At 43.8% G+C, this 14,929-nt stretch overlaps 1 protein-coding gene and 1 non-coding gene across 5 annotated transcripts; both read right to left on the bottom strand.

Moving 5' to 3' along the window:
- Positions 1 to 3,032: 3,032 nt before the first annotated feature.
- LOC115133232 (solute carrier family 25 member 3-like) lies at positions 3,033 to 10,893 on the bottom strand. Of its 4 annotated transcripts, none has more exons than XM_029666253.1 (8): positions 10,789 to 10,893; positions 10,237 to 10,394; positions 9,118 to 9,242; positions 7,337 to 7,516; positions 6,896 to 7,077; positions 6,074 to 6,246; positions 5,301 to 5,411; positions 3,033 to 3,482 (listed from the first exon to the last, which is right to left on the bottom strand). In XM_029666253.1, exons 2-8 carry the CDS (start codon positions 10,376 to 10,378, stop codon positions 3,322 to 3,324), a joined length of 1,074 nt encoding a protein of 357 aa, XP_029522113.1. In that variant the 5' UTR covers positions 10,379 to 10,394; positions 10,789 to 10,893; the 3' UTR covers positions 3,033 to 3,321. The 4 variants fall into 4 exon arrangements, with proteins under 4 accessions (XP_029522113.1, XP_029522111.1, XP_029522112.1 ...); XM_029666251.1 differs by lacking the exon at positions 9,118 to 9,242 and adding an exon at positions 7,989 to 8,119; XM_029666252.2 differs by lacking the exons at positions 9,118 to 9,242; positions 10,789 to 10,893 and adding exons at positions 7,989 to 8,119; positions 10,478 to 10,586.
- LOC115133879 (small nucleolar RNA SNORA53) lies at positions 6,417 to 6,649 on the bottom strand. The gene has a single exon (XR_003864268.1). It is a non-coding gene; the product is annotated as a small nucleolar RNA SNORA53 (small nucleolar RNA).
- Positions 10,894 to 14,929: the final 4,036 nt, after the last annotated feature.

The following is a 14,929-nucleotide window of genomic DNA, read 5'->3' as shown; positions in this document are numbered from 1 at the left end:
TATTAAATATAGATGTTCTCAATGTAATGAAGGACAATTATTTTGCATTCACACATTAGATAATTTACCTCTATCTTGGCCACAATCCCTGAATGTGTTTCACACAACTATATCATCAAGTGCCATGATCAATGAGAAACACTAGTCACATGATGCATGAGTTTTACCTCACGTTCCCCACATAGTAAGTTAGCTTCTGCTTTATACTACACATGACAGAGGCCCATGAGGTTGGCCGGAGGTTGTTCACTACATAAGTTATAGGGGTACCATTTCGGATACACAAGACTCAGGCGCAGCCCAGCCCCTAACTCGGCCCAGCTCGTGACACAGGAACACTGGCTACTGTTTCAGAGAGAACTCTCCAAGACCAGCACAAGGGCAGAGACACAATGGAGTGGACACACACACACACTTCTGCATGACAGCACAAACATTCACACATGCGCCCACACAGAGGAGGAAGGATATTCATATTAACGGTTTACTGTGCTGTGGGTGCAATCCACTGTGGTGCAATCAAATAATGAAGAAACTGCAATAAGTGCCTGATATAAAATAGTTCCAATATCACCAGGGCAGGTTCAGACTATTTCCAATATCTTGTGTTTCCATAGTACTACCTTTGAAGCTTTTCAGGACTTCTCTCAACCATAGTCGTCTTCAGTTCCGCATTAGGTCTTCAGTTGTAATACTAAAATAACATTGAAGATAGAAGAGGAAAAACATTGGCAGGCCTGTCTCTCTGGGGATTGGGAGAACTGCCACTGATGGGCTGCAGCTGTCGTCACCTCAGTAGTCCACATAGATATATTAGGGACCAGGGTAAAAATAGCAAACCGAGCTTGTCCCCTCAGCAGCTATCCTTTTAGAGTTTACACCCCAGGACGATGTTAACTTGAGGAAATGTTGTGTTTATTCTATTTTACTGAGCCATTACTTTGTTCTTATATTTTGTGTATCCGGTACATATGACGAATACAACTTAAAAGGTTAGTCATCTATAGCGGTACTGAGCATCTCTGGAATGTTAACTTGCTTGAGGTGGTAGTTAGTCCTGGGAAGTACATTACAAGTACTAATTGATAAAAGGAAAAGTGTATACATATGATACATTAGGCTACATAACACCACATGTAATAGTTAAGAAATTACTAAATTACTGACTGAATTAATCATACCATGATATCAACATCTGTAGAGCAATTTCAGAATCTTACACATTTTGGGAATATATTCCATGCTCACCAACATCCCCCCCCTTTTAAAATAATCACGTTTTTTTCTAACAGCAGGGTACGTCTGAGTCATTACTATTTGAAAGCACACAATGGTCACCAAGGGGTCACAAAGAAATGGGAATCCATTTCCCATGACCCCCCTCAACCTCAACATTCCGCAGACCCGAGCTCCAGGTTTCACGAACACATCTCATTTCCTGGAAACATCGCTTCCATTCCGTCTTCCGCTTTCAGGGAACGGAAATGTGAAAAACCCATTATTAAAAGCAGCCAAATGGATTATAATGACATGGTGGTTACTGAACACAATGCGGTCCGATTAACATTGGGAGGCTGTTGATGTGACGCATGCTTGATATACTAGTCCATTAGATACCCGCAAGCCTCAGGTAGTTCTGCTCGCCTCCTAGCCCTACATCCACATCACATACTATCAATGCTCCCGCTTCCATTTCACAAAGCAGACTGACGCAGGCAATTTTGATGTTCTGACAGGATGCATTTTTAATAAATGGAGTCATCCTCTATCCAGGGACAGTAATCAGATATGAGCATCACTAAAGACATTTTTTTGTATATCAAAGTAATACAAATGCAATCAATATTCAGGTCTTGTTCTGACACAGGCTGTACATGGTATGTAGCTCCCTCTAGGGTTTAAGAGAACAGAAACAAATCCTGCACCCGTTTCTATTTCCATGGGTATAGAGCTCCACAGAAGGTGTCATATCCACAAAACCTAGCAGTAAAACAGGGAAATGGTTCCAAATTGTTTTTCCACCAAGCATTTCCCCCAAAGGGAATTTTAGAAACACTCAAAATAAGGGCTGTGTTTCATGTCGGCTTACCCTGGAGTGATGTTTTCATAACCATGTAAATCTCTCCTGGACAATGTGACTTTTAGCAATCTGTTCAGCTTTCTTTACTCTGATCCCAAAATCCTAATCAGCATCAAAGTAGACATCATGCAAGACTACAAATTCCTGCAAGTCATCTCTAGATGACACCTGTGCCAACAGTTAGTGTCAATTTAGAACTTGCACAAGACAGTACTCAGAATTGTTCATTTAAAAAATGTAGACAATGTCTACACCTAGCTACCATAGCACATCCAGAGATACTTACCTTTTCCTTGATTTGGCAGTTTCGTCCAGATCGTGGCATTTGTAGTACTTTATGATAGCCACATTAGCATCTCATTTTTGGGGGGTAAATACAGGCGAATATACTGAAGTCCCCTTGTCCTAAAGAGATTTACAAGGTTACATTTTTTATAATATATTTTTTGAAAGGAACTCCTGAAAGTTGTATAGGAATGCACAAGGTGCAATTTCTCCAGTGGTTAGTGAAGCATCATTTCCTCGTGTTATTCATTGCATACCTCAAAAAGCCATTTATAACGTGTCAGAAATGTCCAGATCAACTAGACCATGTCAGCTCTTTGTTTGTTTTTGCCCATAGATAGTTGTCATTTTTTAGTCACTCAAATCACATGGACATGGCAAAATGTATAGAATTGCATGAAAATTATTTAAAACTGCAACATTATCTTTACACCCTATGACAAAATGTGTAGAATTTAAGGAAGCTTTAAACCAGCAAAATTCTCACGAGCAACAAGAGTGGCGTGTACAGTTTGTCACGAACAGTGCTTGTGACCATAGAAATTGACAGGGTGATCCCCAATGCTGGAAGGGAGGCAGCTTAAAATGTATAGCACACCAATATACCACTTAAACCCAATATCAAAATAATTTTCAGTGGAAAACTTCAAGAAATTAAAACTGGACATGTTTTAGAGGGAAACATTTTAATTTTTATATCATTTCCACATTACTAATGACATGATTCGATAAAACCAGACCATGTTTCTACAGTACGTATATTCTCCTGTACCTCAGTGCAGAGGGGGGACAAACATGGATCCTTCCCTTCCGGTCTCTCTTTCTCTTAAATATACATGGGAGGAACAGCCCTGGAGAAGAGGAGCTGCTTTAGGAACATAAATATAGAAAACAGAGCTGTGTGCTGCAGCCAGGGGGGTGAGGTGTCGAGAGGGGGTCCTGGAGATGTTTTTTTTTTACTCAGTGAGCCCCAGCTTCTTCTTGAGGGACTCTGGCATCTCGGGGGGAGGGGGACGGGGTAGGCGGAAGTAGACCTTCACGGAGTCGTAGATGAACCACTGCAGAGCGGTCAGAGTACCGATCATGATGATACGGGCAACCAGGCCCTTCCAAACACCTTAAAGGGGGAGAGAATGGAAGGAGGGAGGTGTTTGCTAGAAGTATATAAATACATTTCATCTGCTTTTTAGTTTCTTTGAGTGGGCCAAACACTCAATGTTAGGCAGTCATACATGCAAGATTTAAAAAGGCCATATTCAGTACAAGGACTGTACATGGAATGTTACAGGACTCTATCCAAAGGGACTAAAACAAGTGTTAGCCACCCCCAGCCTGGCTGGGGGACAGGTAGACTGCTCTCACACACCAATGACTCAAGCACCTCCAATTGTACAGCCAGAAAGCTGCTGAGGGCCTCCAGGCTGGAGCTGCAGCACTCAAGAGAGACCACAGCTTCCTGTCAAGTCAAGGGCTGGTTAAGGTTTTACTGCTAACCTACAAATCATTACATGGGCTTGCTCCTACCCATCTCTCTGATTTAGTCCTGCCGTACATACCTACGCTACGGTCACAAGACTCAGGCCTCCTAATCGTCCCTAGAATTTCCAAGCAAACAGCTGGAGGCAGGGTTTACTCCTATAGAGCTCCATTTTTATGGAATGGTCTGCCTACTCATGTGAGAGACGCACTCAGTCTCAACCATTAAGTCTTTACTGAAGACTCATCTCTTCAGTGGGTCATATGATTGAGTGTAGTCTGGCCCAGGAGTATGAAGGTGAACGGAAAGGCTCTGGAGCAACGAACCGCCCTTGCTTTCTCTGCCTTTCCGGTTCCCCCCTTTCCACTGGGATTCTCTGTCTCTAACCCTATTACAGGGGCTGAGTCACTGGCTTACTGGTGCTCTTTCATGCCGTCCCTAGGAGGGGTGCGTCACTTGAGTGGGTTGAGTCACTGATGTGATCTTCCTGTCTGGGTTGGCGCCCCCCTTTGGGTTGTGCCGTGGCGGAGATCTTTGTGGGCTATACTCGGTAAGTTGGTGGTTGAAGATAACCCTCTAGTGGTGTGGGGGCTGTGTTTGGCAAAGTGGGTGGGGTTATATCCTTCCTGTTTGGCCCTGTCCGGGGGTATCATCGGATGGAGCCACAGTGTCTCCTGACCCCTCCTGTCTCAGCCTCCAGTATTTATGCTGCAGTAGTTTATTATATCTGGAGTACTTCTCCTGTCTTATCCGGTGTCCTGTGTGACTAAGTATGCTTTCTCTAATTCGCTCTTTCTTTCTCTCGGAGGACCTGAGCCCTAGGACAATGCCTCAGGACTACCTGGCATGATGACTCCTTGCTGTCCCCAGTCCACCTGGCCGTGTTGCTGCTCCAGTTTTAACTGTTCTGCCTGCGGCTATGGAATCCTGACCTGTTCACCGGACGTGCTACCTGTCCCAGACCTATTATTTGACCATGCTGGTCATTTATGAACATTTGAACATCTTGGCCATGTTGTTATAATCTCCACCCGGCACAGCCAGAAGAGGACTGGCCACCCCACATAGCCTGGTTCCTCTAGGATTCTTCCTAGGTGTTGGCCTTTCTAGGGAGTTTTTCCTAGCCAACGTGCTTCAACACCTGCATTGCTTGCCGTTTGGGGTTTTGGGCTGGGTTTCTGTACACCACTTTCAGATAACAGCTGATGTACGAAGGGCTATATAAATACATTTGATTTGAACAGCACCAGCACACAGGAGCACCCTCCAGATATGGATCTAAGGAGCGTGTTGTTAGAATTGGGCCATTAAATATTTATTTAGACCCACCTATTCTCGCCCAGTAACCTGAGAGGGTTTGATTGGATAAAGTACCCCGAGGTACCAAATCACATCGGTGACAACTTTGAGGAAGGATGTATTTCCTAAATGAGACAAGCCCTACGGTTGTCCACTCACCTTTAGGTCCCAGCTTCTTGAGCACTTGGGCGGCGGTGCTGCCACTCTCCTTGTTCAGTACAGACACCACTGAGTCCGCTGGGTGGGACACGATGGCACAGAACACACCAGCTGCAGGGGACAGACAAATCATCAGCACACACTGCTATATAGGACCACTATATACCATCAAACAGAAGCCAGGGTCGTCTTTGTCAGTCACCAAATGGAAGAAAACTGATTGAAACAGGGAGGGACAACTACATGTACATGTCCAATAAGTAACACTTGTTTTCATTTTCCGTTGCACAACATTTTGCTATGGTGTGCACTAATGAATACGACCCAGGTCTCTCTGGCTAAGTAGTTGCCATTGGTCACAGATCTAGGATCATATTACGCTTTTCCAAATCCTAACCAAATTGTATTTGTCACGTGCGCCGAATACAACAGGTGTTGACCTTAGTGAAATGCTTCCCTACAAACCCTAACCAACAATGTAGTTTAAAAAAGAAATAAAAAGTAACAAATACTTAAAGAGCAGCAGTAAAATAACAATAGCGAGGCTATATACAGGGGGTACCGATAGAGTCAAAGTGTGGGGACATTGTTATTTTACTGCTGCTCTAAGTATTTGTTACCTTTTATTTCTTATTCTTCTTTTTTAAACTACATTAGTGCACACCATAGCAAGACGTTAATGTACCTTAGTTATTACGAGGACAACACAAACATGACTCAAGGTGAGCTCCTAGACCCACCTTCATCCTATTTCCTGTGGTACTACTACTCACCGATGTAGCCGGCAGTGAAGGTGACGATCAGCTGTTCGGACTTGGTGCAGTCAGCACGTGGTTTGGGCACCACGTGTTTGTAGAGCAGCTCCACGGTCCTCTCAAAGCAGGCGAACTTCATCATGGTGTAGGGGATCTGCCGCATCCACAGGGGAACCACACCCTTGTAGAACCTGAGAGTTCCGTACATACAGATCAGAGTTCTCGTCAATATGGTGGTCACTAACAAGGCACCGACTTTCAACAGTCAATTTTCCCCACACAATAGTGTAAAAGGAGATGAGAACAAACTACGTTAGACTATCAAGGCGCAAACCTGGAAAATACCATTAGGGCCTATGGGATTGTCCATCCCCCAGCATAGCTGCACTGGTAGGGTCCCGTCAGTGGAACTGAGGGTTGCCAGTGCAGCAGGGGTGCTGGGAGGCAGGTAGACTGCTCTCACACGCCAATGACTCAAGCACCTCCAACTGTACAGCCAAAAAGCTGCTGAGGGCCTCCAGGCTGGAGCTGCAGCACTCAGACAACAGCATCAGCACAGGAGTGCCCCCCAGAGGTGGATCTAAGGAGCGTGTTTGGTGGTAACCTCTCAAATCAGCTATTGGGAGCAATAATTACTTTTGCAGGTTTATGTTCCATACCAGCCATGAAACACAATCTAATAAAGGCCACAAGTTGAAGCAGGTTTGTTCACCTAGTGCAGGAACAAAAGCATACACCTCATAGCTGTCCCTGAGAAGGATGGAAAACCTTTACAGGTTACACAGCCTCCAAAACAAATACAAAAACCTAATTAACATCACAAACACAATATATACTCACGCCCATACTCCCTCCTCTGCAAACATCTTGGGAGCACACTGTCTGAGGTTGTTGGCGTAGCCGGGGCAGGTCTGGATACGCACTTTGCAAGCCTCCATGGGGGCCAGGGCAATGTCAGCAAAGAACTCTGCACTGGCAGACGCAGCCAGGTACAGGGATGTCCTCCACAGGTAGGTGTTCTCCTGTTAGATGAGAGGGGGCGAAGGCAGTTGTGGTCCTGTGTGGGCTAGCAAAACCAATGCCATGTTTAAAAGTCCCACAGGGATTACATATAAATACTAAAAATGTAAGTGCTCACTGTACTGTAATTGCATAAAAGTGTCTGGTAATTAGCATGCAATTAATTCTTTTTGGTGGGCGACCGGTTCCTTTAAAATACTGTAAACACTGGAATCCAACAGTGTTGGTTTCTCCCCACATTGGTTCCTACCCCTGACTGACCTCTCCAAGCATGTCACTGTAGAAGATCTTGAACATCTCATAGAAGCCAAACTTGCAGAGACCCTGCATGGAGTAGCCGATGAAGGTAGGAGCCCAGCCCTTTGCCAGCCCTCGGGCTCCATCCTCCTTCAATGTGAGGGAGAAGCCTTTGCCAATGCTCTTGTACTTGTCAGGGTCCACCTAAGGAAGAAAAAAAAATTGATTAGCAGAGAGTCAAATGAACAATGGGACTAGAGCCCTATGAGCTGAAATCTAGGTAATTGTACCAGTATCTAAGGTTTCTGGGCCATGTTCATTTAAAAAAAATACTCGCTAGGTTTCATGTTGTGAACTAGGGGTTTATCCAGATGAACATTACTACTTATAGCTAGTGATTTATCTGATGTCTGCTAATCTACAGAAATCTTCCGCCCAATCCCAAATCAAGTTTTCCACACAATTTTTTCCCTCATTTATTCAAGTGCATAGGAATTAAGGGTACATTGGGACTGCAAAGTCTAGATTAATTTTAAGGCCACAATTGTTGAACAATCCCTCTGGGACAATAAAGTTGAAACTAAAGTCTTAGGGGTAGATTTGGGATTGGGCACCTTTCCTTACAGGAGCTATGGAGGCCTTCACACAGCAGACAGCTACAGGGGGTACCACAAACCTGGATGCGGCACTTGACAAGGTCGAGGGGTACAACAGCTGTGTGTGTGAGGCCGCAGCTCAGGATACCCCCAAACCCACACAGGGCATAGTATTTTGTTGAGCCAAACTCACAGCTCACATCTGCAGAGTCTGCAGCAAAAAACACAATACGTGCCCAACACGCAATCACGACACATGCAACACAGGACAATAATCACCAACAAACATGCCACCATTACATTAGAACACACCAGGGAATGAGCCAGATCAAATTTCAAACACTTGTGAATCAGGATTTAGGTCAATTCCTTTTAAATTCAGGAAGTAAACTGACATTCCAATTTCTCTCAATACTTGTCTATGATAAAAAAAAAAAAGTTTAATCAGTTTACAGTGTACATCCTGAATTTGAATCAGTTTACAGTGTACGTCCTGAATTTGAATCAGTTTACAGTGTACGTCCTGAATTTGAATCAGTTTAGTGTACGTCCTGAATTTGAATCAGTTTAGTGTACGTCCTGAATTTGAATCAGTTTAGTGTACGTCCTGAATTTGAATCAGTTTACAGTGTACGTCCTGAATTTGAACGTTTACTAAAAAATAAAAATAGAGTGTTGAAGCATCAGCTGCATAGTTAGTTAAAATAATACATATAGCTTACATAAATATATGAATATATATATATTTTGTCAATTTAAAGCTGGGAATAATTCCATTGAGGTGTAAATTACTTGGTCCTTTGAACCTACTTATAAAGCTATAGGCCACATTCTAGCAATGCATAGCTGCACTTTGATCATGTTATAAACAGCAGGGTGAACATCCTGAACAAATTTTCCCATCGTCACTCCTGACCTCAGTGACCTACAAGTCCTTTAGCATTGGATTGGGAAGGGGAATGTAGCAGGCAGGGAGGTTCATTAAACAATAACACTGGTGATTATGAATCACACACTTACCATGCGATGTAGGTTATTCGAAAACAAAAAGCAGGTGATCAAAGTGGGATAAAACGTGAGGAACAACAATGACAAAGATTCCACCACGACTGCTTGATACATCCATTCTCCCATGCAAATTGCATTTCAGACAACAAAAACACAGCGTGTTGGGTTTTAAATGGCTCCAGGCCACAGGGATAGACAGACCTGCATTCTGCATTTGACCAGATCGAGGGGCACTAGGGCTGCGTGTGTGGTGCCACAGCTGATGATGCCACCAAACCCACAGAGGAGTAAATACTTCCGTGAGCCGAACTCACAGCTGTCTCCCTCTGAAGAAAAAGTCAGGCAATACTTTCAAAATGGGGACTTAGTGTTGATGTTGTTCATTAGAAAAGTGGTAGTAAGTAAGAGCAAACTGCATCTTCACTAGGCTAAAGGCCAAATTCAAGTGGAACTTAATTGTGTGTGTCCTGTCCTATGTAGTCTGCATAGGCCTATATCACAGGTGCAAAGAGCCATGCACACATAGAACATTTACTCCCTGTGAGGGAAGACTGTTGAGCAACAGACGCTGTAACAGCAGAGCAGACTAGCTATATAACTAATCAACCAACCAGCACACAGTATTTAGGCTATAATAAAGGACACTGGTCAGCAAGCGCTAAAACTAACCAAAAGCCTGACCAAAATATGGTGGTTCAATAATAGCTAATGTCACCTTTAGAACTTGGCAGGCTCTAAGCCGTAAAAACAAAAACATTCTGTTGAAAATTTAAAGGCACCAATGAACAGCAATAATATTGTAATGGTCAGAATATAACAGGGGTTGTTGAAGGCCATACTTTACGTTACAAAAAGGATAGCATTTCAAGTGATCCTAAATCTTGACAACTTGACAAAACGAATTGAGAACCAATGCCCCCATTTAGGGGTCAGACGCATATCATTAGCTGTTTGGTGTGCTAGAAAGCGATACAGACATTGGCCTAACTTCTACTTTGCACGTTTGAGACAGTGGCCTCTCACCTTAGTTTTGAACAGCGATTTTTTTTGGGGGTCATGAATTCAGTTCAAATACCTGCGGCATATTTCAAAGTTTACATCTGCCCTTCCGTGTCCTCCATAGACAAGGCCTGTCTTTGACATTACACATTTAATAACAGTGGCTAAATAGCTGTGAACATTTGACGAGCACACAAGTCGTATATATTAAAAGACACATGTTGAATAAAATCGGTATCTCGTCTCATCATTGATTCCGTTGACTGCGTAATTGCTCGCTATAGCTAACGTTACTTGTTAGCATGCAGAACCTCGGTTTACCAGCAATTGCTGCGGCAGCGAGGTTGCGGCTCTGTCCATTTGCGGGGAGGCTCTGTTTGGGCTCCTCGATTTCTTGGAGGGAGAATAGCGGGGCGTTGAAGGGATTAGCCCGGGACAACTGCGTTAGTGTGTTCGGATACATGGTGTCCAAAACCGGTCTGTAGAAAAAAAGCGAATGTTAGCAGGCTAGATCACTACCTTGCTATAGAAACACGGCCAACAGTAAAACAACTCTGCTTACACTGACAACAGCCTAGGAAGGGGGTGTAGTTAGAATTTGACATCCAGATAACATTGAATGAAAAGGCAAACAGTATTAGATCATGTTATTGTTGGTGTGAGCTAGCTATTCCTACAGTTAGCTGAAGTACGTTAGCTTGCTCACTACTAGCTGATTAGCTAGCTTTCCCAAGGTGGAACGGTTGCGCAAGACAAGCTAGCAACATAAAACATTCTAAACAACGCATTACAGTAAAGACAAGCCTTCAGAATCCATTCTACTCTAGCATTGTGAAATCGGTTATGTTAGATATTTCGTAGCACTGCACTCACTCTTTCCGTGTCTTAAAATGGAGACTCGACTCTACTTCAACCGGCGGTCACAGGGGCCGAACGACCTCGCGATAAATCATTTTGTCCTTCCCTGACGTCACGGGAAAAAGTGGGATAGTCCTTCTGCGTTTCGTCCTATCAGGGACGATATACGCAATGACAGTTCGATCAATCAAAATGCGGAGTCCAATCACGAAATAGGACTTTCCTAGGCCTTCAGTGCTATCATAGAAATACAATGCTAGAATTCTCTTTAAATTGAGTTTTAGAAGTGGCAGTGCCACCAACCACATGGAAGACTAAACACATTTGCTGTGCTTGTTGCTTTCTTGTGTTCAGAAACGGTTAAAATTATTTTAGCTGGTTTTTACATTTGTATTCCTGCCAATTTAGTTGGTAAATGATGGAGTGCTGTGTGTGCCAGGTAAAGAAAGGGAGTGAGGTGATGTAAACATATGTTTCCCAGGCCAATAAAGTCCTTTGAATTGATTTGAGAGGGAGAGGGGGCAGAGAGAGAGAGCAATACAGAGAGAGAGAGAGCGATACAGAGAGAAAGAGAGAGGTCTGAGTAAGTAGATTACGATGCCTTGGCAGTCTATTCTTGTCCATTGTATTAATCTAGGCCTGTAGTGCAGGGCAGGCTTCATCCCTGCAGGTCATCAGTGTCAGGGCAGTCTTGACTTTTGCGGCATTCACATGCTAGTCAGAACTAGGAAACTCTGACATTTCCAACTCGCTATGGTTGTAGTTATACACATGCCATGTTTAACCAGTTAAGTCAGAAATGTCAGAATGTCCTAGTTCCCGAGTAGCATGTGAAGCTCTTATCAAGTGGACCTCTGAATGATTGGACCAGTTTAATAAATATCAAATCAGAGAGCAGAAACCACAGAAAATGCCTTCATGCCTCTACTACAATCTATATTTAACCATCCTTTGACAATGGTCAGTCAACTCAATCCTGCTTCTGGCTGACTGTGTGTAGGTGTCTGAGTGAAGTTAAAATACACTGAAGTATAACTACAGTCAGAGTGCATTATAACTGCAATATGTTGCAAAAACTGCTTCCAAAAGAACAGTGTTTTTTACCGCAGTAATTTTGCAGTGTAACTGCAGTTATTTTGCAATTACTCCATCCAAAATACCAGTCGACTGCAGTTTCTGCACTTTTACTACAGTTTCAAAACGTCAATCTTTTTTTGTAAGGGCAGGCTCAGCTCCCCCTCTGCAGCTAGAAGGTACTGCTGTAAGAAAAATACTGTAGCTATTTTGGAAAGGCTGGTCCAGGGCTCCGTCCTCGAACCTCTGACTTTTATTATCTACATGTTTCCCCTGAACCAGATCATCCGCCGCTATGGTCTCAACATCCACTGCTATGCGGATAACCCCCAGATTTACATCCACACCAAACCCACCTTTCTTCTCTCTCCCAGTCTCTGATCAAATATCACAGATATGAGAACTGGATGATATCCAATCTACTCAAACTCAACAGTAATAAAACAGATAATTCTGGTGGCTCCCAAAGCTCTCCTCAAGAAAGTAGGAGACCTCATAATGTCCATCGACAGCTCTTCCATCTGCAGTTAGAAACTTGGGTCCCAATCTCTCCTTTGAGCCCCACATAAAATACATCACCAAATCTGCCTTCTTCCACCAGCACTTGTTACATCATGTCTTGACTAGAGGTCTTCTTGTGTCCAAAATGTTGGACCCAAATGGACCTGATCATTTTTTTAAAGGGGGACCCGGACCTGAACATACCCGAGAAAAATCTAACCGAACCCGAATGGACCCGACGACAAACAGACCTTTATAAATAAATTAATCTTATTGGTGTAAAATACATATCTTACAGCCTATGCAGAGCTGTGGTGACATACAGTGTATTCAGAAAGTTTTCAGACCCTTTGACTTTAAACACAAAAAAACGTTATAGCCTTATTCTAAAATGGATCAAATAGTTTCCCCCCCTAATCAATCTACACACAATACCCCATAATGACAAAGCAAAAACAGGTTAAGAAATGTATGCAAATGTAAAAAAACAAAAATGGAAATATCACATTTACATAAGTATTCCGACCATTTACTCAATACTTTGTTGAAGCACCTTTGGCAGCGATTACAGCCTCAAGTTTTCTTGGGTACGACGCTACAAGCTTGGCACACCTGTATTTGGGGAGATTCTCCCATTCTTCTCTGCAGATCCCCTCAAGCTCTGTCAGGTTGGATGGAGAGCGTCGCTGCACAGCTATTTTCAGGTCTCTCCAGAGATGCTTGATCGGGTTCAAGTCCGGGCTGTCACTGGGCAATTCAAGGACATTCAGAGACTTGTCCCGAAGCCACTCTTACATTGTCTCGGCTGTGTACTTAGGGTCATTGTCCTGTTGGAAGGGGAACCTTTGCCCCAGTCTGAGGTCCTGAGCGCCCTGGAGCAGGTTTTCATCAAGGATCTCTCTGTACTTGGCTCCGTTCAGCCGTCCCTTGATCCTGACTAGTCTCCCAGTCCCTGCCGCCGATGAAAAACATTCCCACAGCATGATGCTGCCACCACCATGCTTCACCTTACGGATGGTGCCACGTTTCCTCCAGACGTGACGCTTGGCATTCAGGCCAAAGAGATCAATCTTGGTTTCATCAGACCAGAGAATACTGTTTCTCATGGTCTGAGAGTCCTTTAGGTGCCTTTTACTGAGGAGTGGCATCCGTCTGGCCACTCTACCCTAAAGGCTAGATTGCAGGAGTGCTGCAGAGATGGTTGTCCTTCTGGAAGGTTCTCCAATATCCACTCTGGAGCTCTGTCAGAGTGACCATCGGGTTCTTGGTCATCTCCCTGACCAAGGCCCTTCGCCCATGATTGCTCAGTTTAGCCGGGTAGCCAGCCTTTGGAAGAGTCTTGGTGGTTTCAAACTGCTTCCATTTAAGAATGACGGAGGTCACTATGTTATTGGGAACCTTCAATGCTGCAGAAATGTTTTGGTACCCTTCCCCAGACCTGTGTCCCGACACAATCCTGTCTCAGAGCTCTACGGACAATTCCTTCGACCTCACAGCTTGGTTTTTGCTCTGACATGCACTGTCAACTGTGGGACCTTATATAGACAGGTGTGTGCCTTTCCAAATCATGTCCAATAAATTGAATTTACCACAGGTGGACTCCAATCAAGTTGTAGAAACATCTCAAGGATGATCAATGGAAACAGGATGCCACTGAGCTCAATTTTAAGTCTCATATTAAAGGGTCTGAATACATTTGTAAATAAGGTATTTCTGTTTTTGCTTTGTCATTATGGGGTAGATTGATGAGGAGAAACATTAATTTAATACATTTTAGAATAAGGCTGTAACGTAACAAAATGTGGAAAAAGTCAAGGGGTCTGAATACTTTCCAAATGCACTGTAGACCCCAGACCTGATGACAATCAAACAGGACCCGACCTGGACTCAAGGAAAAGGTGAGAATTTCAGGTTTGGGTGGACCCATGAAGACCACTAGTCTGGACTACTGCGGTTCTAGTACGTCCAGAACTCTGCTGCCAGGGTCCTCTCACACACCAGACCCTCAGAACACATTACCCCCACTTTGCATCACTGGCTCCCAGTCAAATTCTGCATTACCTACAAGATTAAGATCTCACCTACAAGGCCCTACATAGCCTGGCCCCTCATACCTCTCCAACCTCCTCCATACACACACGCCTTCCCGCTGTCTCCGCTCCCCTGACTCAGGACTACTCACCATCCCTAAAACAATAATGGGGGACCGGCATTCAGTACCGCTGCACCCAAATTCTGGAACTCTCTTCCCTCAAGCCACCCACAACTCTGACTCCATCACCACCTTCAAAAGCAGACAAAAATTCCACCTGTTCAGTCTGGCTTTCCCCTCAGTATTGCAAAAAAGGTATTAAGTGAACAATAGGTAAGTAAATAAACAAAAACAACAGTAAAAAGACAGTGATAAAAACAGTAGCGAGGCTATAAAAGAAGCGAGGCTACATACAGACAACGGTTAGTCAGGCTGATTGAGGTCGTATGTACATGTAGATATGGTTAAAGTGACTATGCATATATGATAAACAGAGCGTAAAAGAGGGGTTGGGGGGGCACACAATGCAAATAGTCCGGGTAGCCATTT

Source organism: Oncorhynchus nerka, linkage group LG8 (genome assembly GCF_034236695.1).
Source record: "Oncorhynchus nerka isolate Pitt River linkage group LG8, Oner_Uvic_2.0, whole genome shotgun sequence".
In the NCBI taxonomy this organism is placed as follows: domain Eukaryota; kingdom Metazoa; phylum Chordata; class Actinopteri; order Salmoniformes; family Salmonidae; genus Oncorhynchus; species Oncorhynchus nerka.
This window is presented reverse-complemented; position numbering and strand designations above follow the sequence as displayed.

Coding starts and splice junctions, on each gene's coding strand:
- LOC115133232 (XM_029666251.1), bottom strand. CDS start 10,378: ATGTATCCGAACACACTAACGCAGTTGTCCCGGGCTAATCCCTTCAAC. Junction 7,078..7,336: donor ACAGTGACATGCTTGGAGAG/GTCAGTCAGGGG, acceptor CTCATCTAACAG/GAGAACACCTACCTGTGGAG. Junction 6,247..6,895: donor GCAGAGGAGGGAGTATGGGC/GTGAGTATATAT, acceptor CGGAACTCTCAG/GTTCTACAAGGGTGTGGTTC.